Genomic DNA, 22,299 nt, shown 5'->3' with positions numbered 1-22,299 from the left:
TTCCATGGCGACCTTTTTTCACTCGCGGGCATTTTTCAGCATGTTGAAAAATACGCCGCGACCTAGCTGAGGCCTCGAGTACGCGGGGACCACTCTCGAGCATGAAGGAGAGTTACAAAGACCTCCCAGGACCTCGTGTCGACCATGCTGCGAGTATGAGTCGAGGGCAAACTCGCCAGAACTCGAGGATTAGGTGGCCGCAGTGGGACAGCCCCATAACACTATCCGACACACACTAGGGACAGTTTTTACATTTACACCGAGCCAATTAACCTACAAACATGAGCTTCGTTGGAGTGTGGGAGGAAACCGAAGATCTTGGAGAAAACCCACGCGGGTCACGGGGAGAACGTACAAACTCCGTACATACAGCACGCGTAGTCGGGAGCGAACCTGAGTCTCCGGTGCTGCAAGCGCTGTAAGGCAGCCACAGTGCCGCCACATTGCCCCTAGTGTGTAGGGAGTGGATGAGAATGTGGGATAACACAAAATACGACTGTGAAGGGGTCTTCTTCTTCCTTTCGTGTCCATCTTGTTACAAATGTTGGCCTCGCTGTCATCGTCCATCCTGAACAGGACGCAAGCTTCCGGCGACAATCAGCGGGAGCCATCACTTGTTGCAGTAGATGATAGTGGTAGCAGAATTAGCTCAGGATGCTCCCAGTTTCCAGCCCTGGGACGTGGACACTTCTGCTATGAGGCCTGTGTGAAGGGGGTGATTGGCATGGATTTGATGGGCTGAATGGCCTTGTTCTACGCTGTACCCTTCCATCAATCAATTAATTGATCTATACAATAGATGCCATACAATGTGTATCCGTTTCAACTTTAGGTTAAGGCTCAGGGTTATTATTGTCACATGTACTGAGGTACAGTGAAAAGCTTTCATGAACTACCCAAAATAGACACAAAATGTAGGGAATGACTCAGGGGGTCAGGCAGCATCTCTGGAGCAAATGGATTGGTGATGTTTCAATCTGAAGAAGGGTCCCGACCCGAAACGTCACCGATCCATTTTCTCCAGACATGTGCCTGTCCCGCTGAATTAAGGGCCTGTTCCACTTACGCGAATTATTTCGGCGACTTGCCGGCACCCATCATAGTCGCAACAGGTCTCCTGTTGGATGTTGAAAATTTTCGGCGACCTGATGTTACTGTGTCGCCGAAAAAGTCCCGTAAGTGGGACAGGCCCTTTACTCCAGCACTTTGTGTCTATCTTCAGTGAAAAGCTTTGTTTTGACATGCTATCCGGACTGATCAGATATACTCTGCCGAAATATAATCAGGTCAAACGCAAGTACTATATGTAGAGCAAAGGGGAAGATGCAGAGTGCAGATTAAAGTTCTCAATGTCGTAGTACATCATACAACCATTGTAAAACATCACCAGAACGTTGTTTACAAATAATATTTTTATTAAATAAAATCATGAGGGGAATCTTGCCCTGAGTAGGTGAATCGAGGACCAGAGGCCATAGACAATAGACAATAGGTGCAGGAGTAGGCCATTCGGCCCTTCGAGCCAGCACCGCCATTCAATGTGATCATGGCTGATCATCCTGCCTTCTTCCCATATCCCCTGACTCCGCTATCCCTAAGAGTTCTATCTAACTCTCTCTTGAAAGCATCCAGAGAACCGGCCTCCACCGCCCTCTGAGGCAGAGAATTCCACAGACTCACCACTCTCTGTTTCCTCATCCCCGTTCTAAATGGCTTATTCCTTATTCTTAAACAGTGGCCCCTGGTTCTGGACTCCTCCTAGGTTTACATAGGACATAGGTTTAAGGTGAAGGGGAAAGGATTTAATAGGAATCTGAGGGGTAACTTTTTCACACAAAGGGTGGTGGGTGTGTGTATGGAACAAGCTGCCAGAGGGGGCAGTTGAGGCAGGGACTATCCCAATGTTTAACAAACAGTTAGACAGGTACATGGGTAGGACAGGTTTGTAGGGATGTGGACGAAACGCAGGCAGGTGGGACTAGTGTAGCTGGGACATTGTTGGCCGGTGTGGGCAAGTTGGGCCATAGGGCCTGTTTCCACTCGATGACTCTATGAGTCTTATGATGTGTGAGCGGCCAAGTGGAAGACGGGTCTAATGCTGGCGTTTATTATTCCTGCGTGCAGGCGCCCGATGGTGAAGCCGCCGGCGAGAACACGGCCAAACCGACAACAAATTCGGGCAGCATCAGTAAGACCATGAGGTGCATCACCAAAACCATGAAGAAGAAAATGGCACGCAAGTACATCAAAGCCTTGTCGGAGGAGATGGTGAGTTTTTGCCTCCAGTTTACTTTAGTTTAGTTTAGAGATACAGCGCGGACAAAAGTGCCAGAGACCCTGGTTCGATCCCGACTACGGGTGCTGTCTGTACGGAGTTTGTACGGTCTCGCATGAGTTTCCTCCCACGCTCCAAAAATTGGCTTGGTATTAAAAAAATGTTTTAATTGTCCCTAGTGTGCGTAGGATAGTACTAATGTGCGCTGATCGCTGGTCGGTGCGGACGCTGGTGCGCCAAGCGGCCATTTTGTCCGCGCTGCATCTGCCACGAGTTTAGTTTAGTTTAGTTTCAAGATACAGCGTGGAAACAGCACCAGAGACCCGGGTTCGATCCCGACTCTGGGTGCGGTCTGTACGGAGTATGTACGGTCTCCCACTGTTACGACTCCCGAATGCAAGTACTTCAGAGCCGCGTAACACAAGTCAAAAACCAGGTTCAAGTTCAAAAGTAGTTTAATTATTCAATGGAACACAAAACCCAAACCTGATTCAAACAACCCAGTCAGGGATAGGGATGGACTAACAAACAATTAAACAGTGCTCCAGCCAGCCACGTAATGGGCCGTCGAACCGGAGACTCTAAAACTTGCCTAAAGAGATATAACCCTGAAACAAAATACCCGAAAACACTAAGGTCAGCCCTTATCCGTCCCAATTCAATATTTGTTAACAAGTAATGGTGAAAGTACACAAAGTTCTATGCCATGTGGCCAGGCCTTCCTCAGCTCACACCAGCAGGCTGCTCACAAGTCAGGGTCTACGAAGAAGAGAGAGAATCCTGGGAGATTCTGGTATTTAAGCTTCAGATGAGTCACATTTTGCAGCTTGGCCAATCGGGTACAGGAGCCTTTTAACCCCTTGATTCCAGACTCACAGCCACGAGGCCTGCACTCGGAAGCAGAGAAAGGTAAGTACATAGCATTCACCGGGGGGGAGGGGAGTGCCTAACACCCACTAAGTAAGTAAGTAAGGTTATTGGCCAAGTATTGACATACAAGGAATTTGCCTTGGTGCTCCACCCACAAGTAACAACATGACATACAGTGACAGTTACGAATGACTCAGAAAACACTGAACATTAATAATAATAAAACATTAATGATAAAACACCATTGTTATAATTTAATTGTTAAATGTTATCATTGCTTTTTGTTGTATGCTATCCAGTCAAAGGCTACACAGGATTGGCTTGTCTTGGGTTGGATAGAAAGCAACAAAAAGCAACAATAATAATAAACTTAATTAAAAAAAAACTAAACCAAAGTTTTGGAAATACAGCTTAGAAACAGTCCCTTGGACCCAGCGAGTCCACGCCGACCATCCATCACCCGCTCACACTAGCTCTGTGTTATTCCACTTTGCTATTCCACTTATCCTTAAACTGGGACCCCTTGTTCTGGACTTCCCCAACATCGGGAACAATCTTCTTGGGCAGGCTAGATGCAGGAAGATTGTTCCCGATGTTGGGGAAGCCCAGAACAAGGGGTCACAGTTTAAGGATAAGGGGGAAATCTTTTAGGACCGAGATGAGAAAAAACATTTTTTTTCACACAGAGCGAGGTGAATCTGTGGAATTCTCTGCCACAGAAGGTAGTTGAGGCCACAGTTCATTGGCTATATTTAAGAGGGAGTTAGATGTGGCCCTTGTGGCTAAAGGTATCTGGGGGTATGGAGAGAAGGCAGGTACAGGATACTGAGTTGGATGATCGGCCATGATCACATTGAATGGCGGTGCAGGCTCGAAGGGCCGAATGGCCTACTCCTGCACCTATTTTATATGTTTCTATGTTTGTCATCCACTCCCTACACACTAGGGGGCAATTTGCAGAGGGCCAATTAATATACAAACCCCCACGTCTTTGGGATGTGGGAGGGACACCGAATCACCCAAAGGAAAAGCCACGCGGTCACAGGGAGAACTTGCAAACTCTTCACCGATGGCGACCGAGGTCACGATCGAACCTGGGTCTTTGGCACTGTGAGTTCATAGAAACATAGAAATTAGGTGCAGGAGTAGAGGCCATTCGGCCCTTCGAGCCTGCACCGCCATTCAATATGATCATGGCTGATCATCCAACTCAGTATCCCGTACCTGCCTTCTCTCCATACCCCCTGATCCCCTTAGCCACAAGGACCACATCTAACTCCCTCTTAATATATAGACAATGAACTGGCCTCAACTACCCTCTGTGGCAGAGAGTTCCAGAGATTCACCACTCTCTGTGTGAAAAAAGTTCTTCTCATCTCGGTTTTAAAGGATTTCCCCCTTATCCTTAAGCTGTGACCCCTTGTCCTGGACTTCCCCAACATCGGGAACAATCTTCCTGCATCTAGCCTGTCCAACCCCTTAAGAATTTTATAAGTTTCTATAAGATCCCCTCTCAATCTCCTAAATTCTAGTATAAACCAAGTCTATCCAGTCTTTCTTCATAAGACAGTCCTGACATCCCAGGAATCAGTCTGGCGAACCTTCTCTGTACTCCCTCTATGGCAATAATGTCCTTCCTCAGATTTGGAGACCAAAACTGTACGCAATACTCCAGGTGTGGTCTCACCAAGACCCTGTACAACTGCAGTAGAACCTCCCTGCTCCTATACTCAAATCCTTTTGCAATGAAAGCTAACATACCATTCGCTTTCTTTACTGCCTGCTGCACCTGCATGCCTACCTTCAATGACTGGTGTACCATGACACCCAGGTCTCGCTGCATCTCCCCCTTTCCCAATCGGCCACCATTTAGATAATAAACCTACAGTACAGTTCACCAGCTGTTCCCACTGTGCTCTGGAATTCTCTAACTAAACTCTTCCACCTCTCTATCTCGATTACGACCTGTTCAAACAAACTCTTTGGCCTAGATATTGGCATTTATCTCACGAGCCGCTTATCTGTAGTTTTAGGTTGAGATAAAGGATGGGACCAGACCCTTGGGGCCACCGGGTCCATGCTGACCATCGGTCACTCACACGGTCACAAGGAGAAGGTGCAAACTCCACACAAACAGCAGCCGAGGTCAGGATCACATCCTGGTCTCTGGGGCTTGGAGGCACTAACTCTACCATCAGGGACATTATTCCCTTCATAAACTAAACTAAACTAAACAAGACCTTGTGTTTAAGAAGGAACTGCAGATGCTGAAAAATCAAAGGTAGACAAAAGTGCTGGAGAAACTCAGCGGGTGAGGCAGCATCTATGGAGCGAAGGAAATAGGCAACGTTTCGGGACGAAACGTTGCCTATTTCTTTCGCTCCATAGATGCTGCCGCACCCGCTGAGTTTCTCCAGCACTTTTGTCCACCTAATCTAGACCTTGGTGTCAGTCTCCAATATCTGCCGCAGCTTTGGTTACATGTTTGATTGCACCCCTGACAAGCCTCTCCAACAGACATGAAGGAAGGTTCTTTAGTTTCGTATATAGTCACGTGTACCGAGGTACAGTGAAAAGCTATTGTTGCGTGCTAACCAGTCAGCGAAGGGACCGCACATGATTACAACCGAGCCGTCCAAGTCAAGTCAAGTTTTATTCGTCACTTCAAGTTCAAGTTCAAGTGAGTTTATTGTCATGTGTCCCTGATGGGACAATGAAATTCTTGCTTTGCTTCAGCACAACAGAACATAGTAGGCATGAATACAGAACAGATCAGTGTGTCCATACACCATAATATAAATATATACACACATGAATAAACTTGCACATAAAGCGCAGTGAAATGAATTTGCCAGCAGTGGTACAATAAAAAAAAGAACACACAACACACAATAAAAATTGAACACAAACATCCACCACAGCATCCATCACTGCGGTGGAAGGCACAAAGTTTGGTCAGTCCTCTTCCATTTTCCCCCGTGGTCGGGACCACAAACCTCCATTGATGAACAGTACACTGTGAAGGCCTGGAAGCGAGCGGGTACGATCATCTCTGACCCCTCTCACCCTGGCCACAAACTCTTTGAACCACTTCCTACTGGAAGGCGACTCCGGACTGTCAAAGCTGCCACAGCCAGACATAAAAACAGCTTTTTTTTCCCCCACGAGTAGTAGCTCTACTCAACAACCAAAAGTCTGTAGCCTCCTTTTGCTCTGGTATTTTATTTAATTCACATGTTTAATCAATACTGTTTTATTATTAATGTTTAATGTTTTGTGGGTCATTGCTACTGTCACTGTATGTCATGTTGACACTTGCGGGCGGAGCACCAAGGCAAATTCCTTGTATGTGAACACTTGGCCAATAAAAACTTAGTCATTCATTCATTTGCATTTCATATGCTTCGTGATGCAACTGTAGAAGTTGGTGGGAGTTGCTGGAGACATGCTGAACTTCCGAAGCCTTCGATGTAGGTCGAGACATTGGTGTGCTTTCTTGACCGTGGCTTCAAACCACCAGGGGCGCCGGGGCGATGGCTGCCCTGCTGACAGTCTGTTCGTTTTTTCATTCTTTTTTGTTATTTTTTAGTGTGTTAAAAGTTTGTTTTAATGTTCTTCAGTTTGTTTAATGCGGGGGGGAGAGGGGAGGGGAACGGGGGAAACTTTTTTTCAGGTTCTTACCTTGCTGGAGATATGATTACTTTTCGAATCACATTCTCCGTGTGCTCTGCTGCTTTCCATCGATGGAGCTGGAAGACTCCTCGGACTGACTTTGAGCCCTATCGCAGGGACGCGGACTTAACATTGGAGCTGATCCCTTGCCTGGGATCGCTCCCACCGCGGCCACCGCGTACTTTACCATCAAGCTCGTAGTCGGGAGAGGCTAGTCGGGAAGCTCCAACGTCGCGGAAGGTTCGACCAGCCCCTGATGCGAGGTTTGATCACCCGGCGCGGGGGAGTTGACATCCCCCCCCCGATGCAGGAGCTGATCGCCTCGATGCGGAGGGCCTGAATGCCGCCGGCTACAGGAGTCACGATCGTCCCGTCAACGGAGCCTCGAGGCCCATGACCGAGGACGAACTAAGGGAAGGACTTGAACTTTGTTTTGCCTTCCATCACAGTGAGGAATGTGTATGTGGATGTTCATGTTGAAATGTGTTTTTTTGAGTGATCTGTTGCTTTTAATTGTATGACTGACCTGGCCAATGAAATTCCTCGTATGTTGCAAAACATACTTGGCGAATAAAGTGTGATTCTGATTCCGATTCTGATTCTGATATGAGGGGGGTCACTTAAAAATGACAATGTTTCTTTCAGGGCGAGGACAGTGGGGGGGAAGATCCATTAAACCATGGAACGGAAGAACAAGAAGGTGAAGTGCGCTTGTTAAGACCCTGCGAATCTCTCGAGAGCCTTCAGAGTCTTCACAGTGGCCAGAGCTCGTCCAGTAAGTCAACGGGACCTTTGTGGACACAAAGTGCTGGTGTAACTCAGTGGGACAGGCAGCATCTCTGGAGAGAAGGAATGGGTGATTTTTCTGGCCGGGACCCTTCTTCAGACAGTCTGAGGTAGAATCCCAACCTGAAATATCACCCATCCTTTTTCTCCAGAGGTGCTGCCTGACGCGCTGAGTTACTCCAGCACTTTGTGTCTATCTTTGGTGTAAACCAGTATCTGCAGTTCCTTGTTTCCACACCTTAACCTCTGTACCATGTGCTATCTGTCAGGGTTCTCCAGCGATTTGTCAGATGACACACACTATCACGTGTATCCACCTATCACTCAACAGGCTTTACCGGCCCTCACCTGCACTCCAGCCGCGACCATCGTCTCCGCAGATCCTCACCTCTCCCCCGGCCTCCAGCAGGTCGAAGCCGTCAACTAACCTGGATTCCAGCACCAGGTCTAGACCAATAGCCAATACACAATAGGTGCAGGAGTGGGCAATTCAGCCCTTCGAGCCAGCACCGCCATCCACAGTGATCATGGCTGATCATCCACAATCAGTACCCCGTTCCTGCCTTCTCCCCATATCCCCTGACTCTGCTAATTTAAGAGCTCTATCCAGCTCTCTCTTGAAAGCATCCAGAAAACCGGCCTCCACCGCCCTCTGAGGCAGATAATTCCACAGACTCACAACTCTCTGTGAGAAAAGGTTTTTCCTCATCTCCGTTCTAAATGGCTTACCCCTTATTCTTAAACTTTGACCCTGGTTCTGCACTCCCCCAACATCGGGAGGATCTTTCCTGCCTCTAACGTGTCCAAACCCTTAATAATCTTATATGTTTCAATAAAATCCCCTCCCATTCTTCTAAACTCCAGAGTATACAAGCCCAGCCGCTCCATTCTATCAACATATGACAGTCCCGCCATCCCGGGAATTAACCTGGTGAACCTACCCTGCAGACCAGGAGTCTGAAGAAGGGTCTCGATCGGAAACGTCAACTATCCTTGTTCTCCAGAGATGCTGCCTGACCCGCTGAGTTACTCCAGCACTCTGTGAAACGTCACCTATCCATGTTCTCCACAGATGCTGCCTGACCCGCTGAGTTACTCCAGCACTCTGTGAAACGTCGCCTATATCCATGTTCCCCACAGATGCTGCCTGACCCACTGAGTTATGGTGCAGCAGCATCTATGGAGCTAAGGAAATAGGCAACGTTTCGGGCCGAAATCCTTCTGGAAATAGGCAACGTTTTGGGCCGAAACCCTTACGGGTTTCGGCCCAAAACGTTGCCTATTTCCTTAGCGCCTTAGATGCTGCCTGACCCGCTGAGTTACTCCAGCACTCTGTGAAACGTCACCTATCCATGTTCTCCACAGATGCTGCCTGACCCGCTGAGTTACTCCAGCACTCTGTGAAACGTCACCTATCCATGTTCTCCAGAGATGCTGCCTGACCTGCTGAGTTACTCGAAGGGCCGAATGGCCTACTCCTGCGCCTATTTCCCATGTTTCAAGGTTTACTGTACATCAATCCAAGGTGGAAGACGGGTTGTGATGGGGCCGGGCCAACTTCAATGAGGCATGGGAGAGAGGCGAGGTGTGGTGGGAATATCTGCAGAGTGGTGTATTGGTATCCATGATGTGTATTGATCTCGTGAGCAGGTGGAATGGCAAGTGCATCGGACACCATGAGCAACAGGGACAGTCTGCGGCTGGATGAGGAGGTGCCCTACACCGGTCCTTTTTGTGGTCGCGCTCGTGTGCACACGGACTTCACACCGAGCCCCTACGACACCGACTCCCTGAAGCTCAAGGTAACGTTTAGTTGCGTTTATCCACCCGTGTACCGTGTACAACATGCAGTTGTACAGAGCCCTAGTGAGACCACGCCTGGGGTATTGTGTGCAGTTCTGGTCCCCTAATTTGAGGAAGGACATTCTCGCTATTGAGGGAGTGCAGCGTAGGTTTACAAGGTTAATTCCCGGGATGGCGGGACTGTCATATGCTGAGAGAAAGGAGCAGCTGGGCTTGTACACGCTGGAGTTTAGAAGGATGAGAGGGGATCTCATTGAAACATATAAGATTGTTAGGGACTAGGACACGCTAGAGGCAGGAAACTTGTTTCCGATGTTGGGGGAGTCCAGAACCAGGGGCCACAGTTTAAGAATAAGGGGTAAGCCATTTAGAACGGAGAAGAGGAAACACTTTTTCTCACAGAGAGTGGTGAGTCTGTGGAATTCCATGCCTCAGAGGGCGGTGGAGGCAGGTTCTCTGGATGCTTTCAAGAGAGAGCTAGATAGGGCTCTTAAAAATAGCGGAGTCAGGGGATATGGGGGGAAGGCAGGAACGGTGTACCGATTGGGGATGATCAGCCATGATCACATTGAATGGTGGTGCTGGCTCGAAGGGCCGAATGGCCTATTCCTGCATCTATTGTCTATTGTCTATTGAAGTACAGTGAAAAGCTCTGTGTTCAAGTTCAAGTTTGCATTTATTGTCACAAGGCACAGTGAAATTCGTGGTCACCGTACAGCCACACGAATAAAAAAGAACACAGCACACGGTAGACTTTAACATGAATATCCCCACACAGCGGAATCAACGTTTCCCACTGTGAGAGAAGGCAGCAAAGTTCAGTCATCTTCCTCCTTGTTCACCCACGATCGGGGCCTTTTCAACCGTACGCTGTCACCACTACGGCGGCCCGATGTTCAGGCCCTCTCGCCAGAAGATGATCGGAACTCCGACGTCTGAACGGAAGAACATTCTCAGCGGCTGTCCAGTCAGCGGAAAGACAATACATGATTTCAACCAAACCGTCCACTGTGTACAGATACAGGATAAAAGGAATAACGTTTAGTGCAAGGTTATGTTAGTAAAGTCCGGTCAAAGCGAGTCCGAGGGTCACCAATGAGGTAGATAGTAGTTCAGCACTGCTCTCTGGTTGTGGTGGGATGGTTCAGTTGCCTGATAACAGCTGGGAAGAAACTGTCCCTGAATCTGGAGGTGTGCGTTTTGACACTTCTACACCTTTTGCCCGATGGGAGAGGGGAGATAGGTTCAAGGTGAAGGGGAAAAGATTTAATAAGAATTTCACACAAAGGGTGGTGGGTGTATGGAACAAGCTGCCAGAGGAGGTAGTTGAGGCTGGGACTATCCTGATGCTTGTGAAACAGTTAGACAGGTACATGGATAGGACAGGTTTGGAGAGATATGGACCAAGCAGAGGCAAGTGGGACTAGTGTAGCTGGGACATGTTGGCCAGTGTGGGCAGGTTGGGCCGTTCGGCCCTTCGAGCCAGCACCGCCATTCAATATGATCATGGCTGATCATCCAACTCAGTATCCTGTACCTGCCTTCTCTCCAAACCCCCTGATCCCTTTAGCCACAAGGGCCACATCTAACTCCCTCTTAAATATAGCCAAAGAACTGTGGCCTCAACTACCTTCTGTGGCAGAGAATTCCACGGATTCACCACTCTCTGTGTAAAAAAAAAATTTTTACATCTCGGTCCTAAAAGACTTCCCTCTTATCCTTAAATTGTGACCCCTTGTTCTGGACTTCCCCAACATCGGGAACAATCTTCCTGCATCTAGCCTGTCCAACCCCTTAAGAATTTTGTAAGTTTCTATAAGATCCCCTCTCAATCGTCTAAATTCTAGCGATGTTACAAGCTGAGTCTATCCAGTCTTTCTTCATATGAAAGTCCTGCCATCCCAGGAATCAGTCTGGTGAACCTTCTCTGTACTCCCTCTATGGCAAGAATGTCTTTCCTCAGATTAGGAGACCAAAATTGTACGCAATACTCCAGGTGTGGTCTCGCCAAGACCCTGTGCAACTGCAGTAGAACCTCCCTGTTCTTATACTCAAATCCTTTTGCTATGAATGCTAACATACCATTCGCTTTCTTCACTGCCTGTTGCACCTGCATGCCAACTTTCAATGACTGGTGTAGCATGACACCCAGGTCTCGTTGCATCTCCCCTTTTCCTAATCGACCACCATTCAGATAATAGTCTACTTTCCTGTTTTTGCCACCAAAGTGGATAACCTCACATTTATCCAAATTATACTGCATCTGCCATGCATTTGCCCATGGTGGTGGTAGCAGAATTAGCTCGGGATACTTCCAGTCCAGCCCCGCGGCGTGGACACTTCTGCTATGGGGCCGAAGGGCCTATTTCCACACTGTATCACTCTATGACTATGAAGAGTGATACAGAAACCATGCTAATTGGCTCAAAGTCCACACTCTCCAAAACCCACCCATTCACCATTTCAGTTGACGGCTCACCCATACCCACCTCCTCCCATGTCAAAAGTCTCGGCGTCATTCTGGACAGTACACTTTCCTTTGGCCCCCACATCAGCAATATCACACGCTCTGCATACTTTCATCTCCGCAACATCTCCAGACTCCGCCCCTCCCTCTCCAAAGACAATACAAAAGTCCTCATCCACGCTCATCCTGGTCACATCCCGCATCGATTACTGCAACGCCACTCCTCACTTGCACCTCCAATACACTTCTTCATCGCCTCCAATGCATTCACAACTCTGCAGCCCGGATCATCACCCGCACCAGATCATCGGACTACATCACACCCATCCTCACTCAGCTCCACTGGCTCCCTGTGCACCACCGGATTAACTACAAGATTTTACTGCTGACCTTCAAAGCCCTACACCACCTTGCTCCCCAATACCTCTCTGACCTGCTGCTACCATACACTCCTTCCCGGTCACTTTGTTCCTCCTCAGCTGCAATTTTAACTGTCCCCACATTTAGACTCAGCACCATGGGTGCCAGAGCCTTCAGCTGCTCTGCCCCACGTCTCTGACACACTCTCCCACCTCACATCCGTAACCTGGACACTATCGGTCAATTCAAATCACAACTCAAAACACACCTGTTTAGATTAGCATACCCGACATAACTTCCACCATGTTCACCCTGATTTTAATGACTTAAAATGTTTTGTGAATTTTTTATTTTTTTTTAATTAACGATTGTAATATTGATAAATATATTGTGATTTTATGTCCTGTAAGGTGTCCTTGGGTGTCCAGAAAGGTGCCAGCAAATAAAATGCATTATTATTATTATTATTATTATTATTAAGAGGTCAGGGTGCGACTCGTCCTAGATTACGCTGCTGGCCTTGCCGAGTCAGCGTGAGGTATAAATGGAGTCAATAGAAGGGAGGTTGGTCTGTGTGATGGTCTGGGCAGCGTCCACAATTCGCTGCAATTTCTTGCCGGTCTTGGATGGAGCTGTTTCCAAGCCAAGCTGTGGTGCATCCCGATAAAATGCTTTCTACGGCGCATCTGTAGAAGTCGGTGAGAGTTGTAAGGGACATGCCGAACTTCCTCAGCCTTCTAAGGTTTCTCAGAGCAGCAAACAGATCCAAAGAAGGGTCTCGACCCAATACCTCATCTGCCCATGTTCTCCAGAGATGCTGCCTGATCTGCTGAGTTACTCCAGCACTCCAGTGCATTTTTATCAGGAACAACCTCTTCCCCTCCACCCCATCAACCCGATACCCACTATGCATACACTCTTTGTTTAGCTTAAGAAGGAACTGCAGATGCTGGAAAATCGAAGGTAGACAAAAATGCTGGAGAAACTCAGCGGGTGAGGCAGCATCAATGGAGCGAAGGAAATTTCCTTCGCTCCATAGATGCTGCCTCACCTCCTGAGTTTCTCCAGCATTTTTGTCTACCTTAGTTTAGTTTAGATTAGTTTAGAGATACAGTGCAGAAACAGGTTACTCCGACCAGCGATCCCCGCACACTCGCACTTTCCTACACACACTGGGGACAATTTACAGGGATTAACGTGCTGACCTCTTTCAGAAAGGAGACATCATCAGTATCATCAACAAGTCTACAATGGGCACCTGGACGGGAATGCTCAACTCCAGAGTGGGAAACTTCAAGTTCATTTACGTGGATGTCCTTCCCGATGAAGAGAGCGACCCCAAGAAACACCGACGCCACAGGAGGAGCACACAGCCGCTTCCCGACTCCCTCCAGGAATTGTTGGAAAGAATCCAACTGCAGGTCGGTGTGGTGTGTGGTGTGGTATGTGGTGTGGTATGTGGTGTGTGGTGCGTGTGTGACGGTGCAGTGTGTGTGTGGTGTGGTGCGGAAAGTGTGTGTGTGTGTGTGGGGGGGGGTGTGTGTGTGTGTGTGTGTGGGGGGGGGGTGGTTAGTGTGCGTGTGTGTGTGGGGGGGGTGGTTAGTGTGCTTGTGTGGTGTGTGGTGTGGGAATTGTGTGTGGTGTGGTGTGTGTGTGTGTGTGTGTGTGTGTGGGGGGGTGGTAGTGTGTGTGTGTGTGGTGCAGTGCGGTGTGTGTGGGGGGGTGGTTAGTGTGTGTGTGTGGTGCGGTGCGGTGCGGTGTGGTGTGGTGTGTGTGTGTGTGTGGTGTGTGTGCGGTGTGGTGCGGTGTGGTGTGGTGGGGCGGTGTGTGTGTGTGGTGCGGTGTGGTGTGTGGGTGCGGTGTGCGGTGTGGTGTGGTGTGTGGTGTGTGTGTGTGTGGTGTGGTGTGTGTGGTGTGTGTGTGTGTGTGTGTGTGTGTGTGTGTGTGTGTGCGGTGTGTGGTGTGGTGTGTGGTGTGGTGTGTGGTGCGGTGCGGTGTGGTGTGTGTGTGTGTGTGTGTGTGGTGTGTGTGTGTGTGTGTGGTGTGGTGTGTGGTGTGTGTGTGGTGTTTGTGTGTGGTGTGTGTGTGTGGTGTGTGTGTGTGGTGTGTGTGTGGGAGTGGTGTGTGTGTGTGGTGTGTGTGTGTGTTGTGGGGTGTGTGTGTGTGGTGTGTGGTGTGGTGTGTGGTGTGTGTGTGTGGTGTGTGGTGGTGGTGCGGTGCGGTGTGGTGTGTGGTGGTGGTGTGTGGTGTGGTGCGGTGTGGTGTGGTGCGGTGTGGTGTGGTGTGGTGTGGTGTGGTGTGGTGTGGTGTGGTGTGGTGTGGTGTGGTGTGGTGTGGTGTGGTGTGGTGTGGTGTGGTGTGGTGTGGTGTGGTGGTGTGGTGTGGTGTGGTGTGGTGCGGTGCGGTGTGGTGTGGTGTGGTGTGGTGCGGTGTGGTGCGGTGTGGTGTGGTGTGGTGCGGTGCGGTGTGGTGCGGTGCGGTGTGGTGTGGTGTGGTGCAGTGTGGTGTGGTGTGGTGTGGTGTGCTGTGGTGTGGTGCGGTGTGGTGCGGTGCGGTGCGGTGCGGTGTGGTGTGGTGTGGAGTCGTGTGGTGTTGTGTGGTGTCGTGTGGGGTGGTGTGGTGCGGTGTGGTGTGGTGTGGTGTGGTGCGGTGCGGTGTGGTGTGGTGTGGTGGTGTGTGTGTGGTGTGCGGTGCGGTGCGGTGTGGTGTGGTGTGGTGCGGTGCGGTGTGGTGTGGTGCGGTGTGGTGCGGTGCGGTGTGGTGTGGTGTGGTGCGGTGGTGTGGTGCGGTGTGGTGTGGTGGTGGTGCGGTGTGTGGTGCGGTGCGGTGCGGTGCGGTGCGGTGTGTGGTGTGGTGTGTGCGGTGCGGTGTGGTGTGGTGTGGTGTGTGGTGCGGTGTGGTGTGGTGTGGTGTGGTGTGGCGTGTGTGTGTGTGTGTGTGATGCCGCAGGCTGCCCCCTCCACAGTCGCGCGTTGAGGGGACGGGACCCAACAGGTCCCACTTGGTCTAATCTCCTTTCAAACTTTGCCCCTCTCACCTTCAAGCTAAGTCCTCTAGTGTTACACATTTCCATCCTGGGAGGAAAACCTCGACTGAATGCCCTACCTATGCCTCTCATACATCTGGCACAAATAAGATGATATTGGCTGAGTTGATATAGGGGCCACAGTTTAACAATAAGGGGTAAGCCATTTAGAACGTAGATGAGGAAAAACGTTTTTATCCAGAGAGTTGTGAATCGGTGGAATTCTCTGCCTCAGAGGGCGGTGGAGGCCAATTCTCTGGATGCTTTAAAGAGAGAGCTAGACAGAGCTCTTAAAGATAGCAGAGTCAGGGGATATGGGGGGGAAGGCAGGAGCGTGGTACTGATTGGGGATGATCAGCCATGATCACATTGAATGGCGGTGCTGGCTCAAAGGGCCGAATGGCCTACACCTGCGCCTATTGTCTATTGACTCAAAATTTAAGCAGATTTAACAGTCAGAGGACTCGTTGTTGTCGCTCCTTGTGTGTCATGGTCTTGGTTCTTTCATTTCTTTTGTGTAGGATCTTTATTCCACTTTCCTCCTGAACGGCTACCAGAATCTGGATGACCTCAAAGACCTGAAGGAATGTCATCTCGTTGAACTTAACATCACAGACTCGGAGCTGCGAGCAAAGATCTTGTCTGCCGCACAGCAGAGTTCTGACAATATGGACGGTAAGACAGTCTTACTTCTGCCTTGCTGAGGGGCCTCTGGACAGGAAGGAGAGCAACTTTGGGCACCATATCTGAGGAAGGATGTGCTGGCTCTGGAGAGGGTCCAGAGGAGGTTTACGAGAATGATCCCAGGAATGAGTGGGTTAACATATGGTGAGCGGCACTGGGCCTGTACTCGCTGGAGTTTAGAAGGATGAGGTGGGGGGGGAGACGGACCTTATTGAAACTTACCGAATAGTGAAAGGCCTGGATAGATTGGATGCGGAGAGGATGTTTCCACTGGTGGGAGAGTCTACGACCAGAGGTCATAGGCTCAGACTGAAAGGTCGTTAGTTTAGGAAGGAGATGGGGAGGAATTTATTTAATCAGAGGGTGATGAATCTGTGGGACACATTGCCATTGAAGGCCGTAGAGGCCAAGTCAATGGATATTTTTAAGGTGGAGATTGATAGATTATTGATTAGTGTGGGTGTCAGGGGTTATGGGGAGAAGGCAGGAAATGGGGTTAAGAGGGGAATGGCAGAGATTCAAGATTCAAGAGAGTTTATTGTCATGTGCCCCAGATAGGACAATGAAATTCTTGCTTTGCTTCAGCACAACAGAACATAGCAGGCATGAATACAGAACAGATCAGTGTGTCCATATACCATTGTATAAATATATACACACATGAATAATCATATAAAGTGGAATAGGCTATTAAAGTTCAGATTTTTGTTTGAGTTGAGTTTAATAGCCTCATGGCTGTGGGGAAGTAGCTATTCCTGAACCTGGATGTTACAAATTTCAGACTCCTGTACCTTCTACCTGAAGGCAGCGGGGTGATGATTGTGTGGCCAGGATGGTGTGGGTCCTTAATGATGCTGCCAGCCTTTATGAGGCAACGACTGTGGTGGATCTCCTCGATGGTGGGGAGGTCAGAGCCGATGATGGACTGGGCAGTGTTTACAACTTTTTGCACTTGCGGATTGAATGGCAGAGTAGACTTGATGGGCCGAATGGTCTAATTCTTCTCCTATCACATGAATTTATGAACTTGTTAGAGTGCAGCTTTAGACACTAACAGGTGCTGATATTCGATGAGAGTACTGGAGGTATTGTGAATAACAGAAGGTATTAAATGGGAAGACATTGGGCGGCACGGTGGCGCAGCGATAGAGCTGTTGCCACACAGCGCCAGAGAACCAGGTTCGATCCTAACCTCAGGTGCTGCCTTTGTGGAGTTTGCACGTTCTCCCCAGGACCTATGAAGAAAGACTGGATAGACTCGGCTTGTACTCACTAGAATTTAGAAGATTGAGGGGGGATCTTATAGAAACTTACAAAATTCTCAAGGGGTTGGACAGACCAGATGCAGGAAGATTGTTCCCGATGTTGGGGAAGTCCAGAACAAGGGGTCACAGTTTAAGGATAAGGGGGAAATCTTTTTGGACCGGGATGAGAAAAACATTTTTCACACAGAGAGAGGTGAATCTGTGGAATTCTCTGCCACAGAAGGTAGTTGAGGCCACAGTTCATTGGCTATATTTAAGAGGGAGTTAGATGTGGCCCTTGTGGCTAAAGGGATCAGGGGGTATGGAGAGGAGGCAGGTACAGGACACTGAGTTGGATGATCATATTGAATGGCGGTGCAGGCTCGAAGGGCCGAATGGCCTTCTCCTGCACCTATTTTCTATATTTCTATGTTTCTTCCACATACTAAAGATGTGCGGTAATGTGGATGAATTGGCCTCTGTAAGTCACCCTGAATGTGAGGGAATGGATTAAAGGAGAACTAGTGTAAACGGGTGATTGATGGTCGGCGTGGACTCAGTGAGCCATGTTTCCATGTTGTATCTTTCAATCATTCGATCCATCGATCGATCAATCGATCAATCTTGCAGTAGCTCAGTGGGCCAGGCAGCATCCAAGTTGCGGGGTTGAAAATTACCTGGAGTGGAGCCTTACATCGCCCGGCTCGGCTTTACTGCCGCGGGACTTGCTAGCGCATGCCGGGGGCTCCAACACCAAGACCCGGAGTTGCGTGGTTGAAAATTACCCGGAGCGCGGCCTTGCATCACCTGGCGCGCCGTTAATGGCCGCGGGGGCACTTACCATCGCCCGCCGGGGGCTTTGACTCTGACATCGGGAGGAGAATGAGGAGTGCAGGGGAGAGATAAGACATTGCCTTCCATCACAGTGAGGAGGAGATTCACCGTGACGGATGTTTGTGTAAATTGTGTCGTGTCTTGGTTCTTTTTCTTGTGTGTATGACTGCAGAAACCAAATTTCGTTTGAAACTCAATGAGGTTCAAATGACAACAAATAAATTGTATCTCTGAAGAAATGGATCAAGGCCATAAGTGATAGGAGCAGAATTAGGCCATTCATCCCATCAAGTCTACTCTGCCATTCTATCATGGATGATCCATCTTTCCCTCCTAACCCCATTCTCCTGCCTTCTCCCCATAACCTCTGACACCCGTATAGGTGACGTTTCGGGTCTCGATCTTTTTCACAGGGTTGAATTATCAGATGCTAAAGGGCAGAGGTTTAAACTGAGAGGGCCTAGACCAAAGTGTCGCGTCCCAAAACGCCACCTATTCCTTTACTCCAGAGATGCTGCCTGACCCGCTGTGCTACTCCAGCATTTTGTGTCTATCTTCCATGTAAACTAGCATCTGCAGTTCCTTCCTCCATATTCAATGCTGCAGTTCAGTTGAAATGTTCCTGATGAACAGCTCACAGTTGCTGGGATGCCAACAAGTTATGGGCAGACTAAAGGGTGTCTTTAACCCAGTTGGTGGACTTCAAGTAGCACTTGATGTCCATCTCCAAGTGCTTCACACAAAGGGTGTATGGAACAAGGTGTCGGATGGAGGAGGTAGTTGAGGCACGGACTATCGCAACGTTTAAGTAGCAATTAGACAGGTGCAGGGATAGGACAGCTTTGGAGGGATACGGGCCAAATGTAAGCCAGTGGGGTTCAATTTTGTATATTGCCGTGTGTACCGAGGTACAATGAAAAGCTTTTGGTGTGTGCTAACCAGTCAGCGGAAAGACAATACATGATTACAACCGAGCCCTTTACAGTGTACAGATACATGATAAGGGAATAACGTTGGGCGCAAGGTAAAGTCAGTAAAGTCCGATCAAGGATAGTCCAAGGGTCACCAAAGAGGTAGATAGTAGTTCAGCTGGAAATGGGACATGTTGGTCGTTGTGGGCAAGTTGGGCTGAAGGACCCGTTTCCACGCTGTATGACTCTATGCTTGACTCAGAGGAGGGATAGACAATAGACAATAGGTGCAGGAGTAGGCCATTTGGCCCTTCGAGCCAGCACTGCCATTCAATGTGATCATGGCTGACCATCCTGCCTTCTCCCCATATCCCCTGACTCCGCTATCCCTAAGAGCTCTATCTAACTCTCTCTTGAAAGCATCCAGAGAACCGGCCTCCACCGCCCTCTGAGCCAGAGAATTCCACACACTCACAACTCTCTGTGTGAAAAACTATGCCCACTATGATGAGGCTGGAGTGGAAACTCCCCTCTTCAATATAAAGTTGCATCCAAGAAGCTTGTGATAACAAGTGCCTGTCAAATGTGACAGGATTTTTTTCTGTGCACAGATCTCATTAAGGAAGGACTGCAGACTCTGCGGAAGTAGCTGACTGATAAGAGATACGTTTCAGTTAGCGATAGAGATACGCTTGTACCTAACCCTACATCCTGTGTCCTTCAATCAACTCCCCTCATCACACAACACATCTAAAATCGAATGACACTGACAGTAACATTTCCCATAATGAAGAGACAGGCGAATGAGTTGATCGTTTTTGATGATTTTTCAGCACATTGTGCTTTTTAAAAAAATACTTGAACCCTTCAGTTGAGTGGGAAGTGAATCTGTGGAACTCAATGCCACTGAGGGCCGTGGAGTGGATGCCGTCAGCGGAGATTTTTAAGGCAGAGATAGACAAATTCTTGATTAGAGCGGTTGTTAAGGGTTATGGGGAGAAGGCAGGTAAATGGGATAAGGAGGCAGAGATCAGCCATGATTGAATGGCGGAGTAGACTCGATGGGCCGAATGGCCTAATTCTACTCCTATTCCTTGTGAGCCTTTGAGCATCCATCAGGCTACATCAGGCTATATTTAAGAGGGAGTTAGATGAGGCCCTTGTGGCTAAAGGGATCAGGGGGGTATGGAGAGAAGGCAGGTACAGGATACTGAGTTGTATGATCAGCCATGATCATATTGAATGGCGGTGCAGACTATGTTTCTATGAATGGCGGTGCAGGCTCGAAGAGCTGAATGGCCTACTCCTGCACCTATTTTCTTTGTATGTTTCTATGTAATGTGCATGTGGGTAATAGATCCAGGTGACTAACGAGAATGATATTTATGCATTATTTTCCGCTGTAGTCCTGAGTGAAGAGGAGGACAAAAATGCCCCAACAACTCAGAATGAAGACTTCAACCTGAAAAACGACCGATCCCAATTGCTGGAATGCCCCAGGGACTCGGGATGTTATGCCACTTCGGAAATCTCAGACAATGGAAAAGACGACTTCGACTTGGTGAACTTGCCGGAAATGGTCGAGGATGTCTCTCTAACCAACTGATCGCTGTGGAGAGAAGCCAGTCACAAGATACATGTAGCATTTAATGGGAAGGGGTCTGTTACAGAGGGAGTTGGCAGGCTTCTGGTATTGGTGTTCACTTCATTTAATATAAGGCAGTGTTTTGAATTACCCTGTAATCTCTCCCTAAAGCATAGAAACATGTCAAAACATTTGCAAAACTCTGTAATTCTCCTTCATCTGTTTCCGTTTGAGCTGGGACAATTTTGCTAATATATTTAAAGAGAAATCGATTGGATAATTGGGACAAATTACAGCATTTTCGGAAGAGAGCAAAGAATTTGTACATGCTGCTTACTTCAGCTGTTATTGGGTAAAAGACGGATTTTGGCTGCCCAACCCAAATCGTTTTTTTTATAATCCTTTGATCTTTTCTCTAGCTGCACCACTGATCTATGCTGTGCTAAGATCAGTTAATAATAAATTGGACAAATTGAACGTCCTAATGGGTCAAATGTTGGGAAAACCCAACAACTTTTCATTCAGTTTAGTTTATTGTCACGTGTACCGAGGTACAGTGAAAAGCTTTTTTGTTGCGAGCTATCCAGCCAGCAGAAAGACGATACATCTTACAATCAAGCCGTCCACAGTGTACAGATACAGGATAAAGGGAATATGGTTTAACGCAAGATAAAGTCCGATTGAAGATAGTCCGAGGGTCTCCAATGAGGTAGATGGGAGGTCAGGACCGCTCTCTAGTTGGTGGTAGGATGGTTCAGTTGCCTGATAACAGCTGGGAAGAAACCGTCCCTGAATCTGGAGGGTACACAAAATTGCTGGAGAAACTCAGCGGGTGCAGCAGCATCTATGGAGCGAAGGAAATAGGCGACGTTTCGGGCCAAAACCCTTCTTCAGACTGATGGGGGGTGGGGGGGAGAAGGAAGGAAAAGGGGAGGAGGAGGAGCTCGAGGGCGGGCGGATGGGAGGGTGGGAGGAGACAGCTAGAGGGTTAAGGAAGGGGAGGAGACAGCAAGGGCTAGCAAAATTGGGAGAATTCAATGTTAATGCCATCCGGACGCAAGGTTCCCAGGCGGAATATGAGGTGCTGTTCCTCCAATTTCCGCTGTTGCTCACTCTGTCAATGGAGGAGACCCAGGACAGAGAGGTCGGATTGGGAATGGGAGGGGGAGTTGAAGTGCTGAGGTCAGGTTGGTTATTGCGGACTGAGCGGAGGTGTTCGGCGAAACGATCGCCCAACCTACGCTTAGTCTCCCCGATGTAAATCAGCTGACACCTAGAGCAGCGGATGCAGTAGATGAGGTTGGAGGAGATGCAGGTGAACCTTTGTCGCACCTAGAACGATTGCTTGGGTCCTTGAATGGAGTCTTCCCCCTGAATCTGGAGGTGTGCGTTTTGACACTTCTGTATGGGAGAGGGGAGAAGAGGGAGTGACCGGGGTGAGACTCATCCTTAATTCTGCTGGCTGCTTTGCCGAGGCAGCGTGAATTATCCCCAGTGCAACCAAGACTGTTTGTAGACAGTTCAAGTCTTGTTTCCCCTAAGAGGAGGGAGAACTATGACTGGCGATAACAGGCGGGCCATGTCATGAAGAACATGGATAGGTGACGTTCCAAGTTGGGACCCTAATTCAAACATCAGCCGAAACGTCACCTATCCAAGTTCTCATATTCTCCAGAGATGCTGCCTGACCCGCTGAGTTACTCCTGCAGTTATCCCTTTGTGTAAACCAGCATCTGCAGTTCCCTGTTCCCACAGCGAACAAAAGTGTTCAGAAAAAGGAGAA

The 22,299-nt window shown here is 48.8% G+C and overlaps 1 protein-coding gene across 1 annotated transcript in view; it reads left to right on the top strand.

Annotated features, from left to right (window-relative positions):
* LOC129703059 (SAM domain-containing protein SAMSN-1-like) overlaps positions 1-21,388 on the top strand; it is a 48,821-nt gene extending 27,433 nt beyond the window's left edge. Inside the window, exons 3-8 of the mRNA XM_055645248.1 lie at positions 2,125-2,268; positions 7,463-7,592; positions 9,254-9,405; positions 13,448-13,654; positions 15,780-15,933; positions 20,338-21,388. Coding sequence (XP_055501223.1) covers positions 2,125-2,268; positions 7,463-7,592; positions 9,254-9,405; positions 13,448-13,654; positions 15,780-15,933; positions 20,338-20,537 — 987 coding nt within the window. The 3' untranslated portion in view covers positions 20,538-21,388. The remainder of the gene's footprint in view (positions 1-2,124; positions 2,269-7,462; positions 7,593-9,253; positions 9,406-13,447; positions 13,655-15,779; positions 15,934-20,337) is intronic.
* Positions 21,389-22,299: the final 911 nt, after the last annotated feature.

The sequence above is a fragment of the Leucoraja erinacea genome, chromosome 13 (assembly GCF_028641065.1).
Source record: "Leucoraja erinacea ecotype New England chromosome 13, Leri_hhj_1, whole genome shotgun sequence".
Classification (NCBI taxonomy): Eukaryota; Metazoa; Chordata; class Chondrichthyes; order Rajiformes; family Rajidae; genus Leucoraja; species Leucoraja erinaceus.
This window is presented reverse-complemented; position numbering and strand designations above follow the sequence as displayed.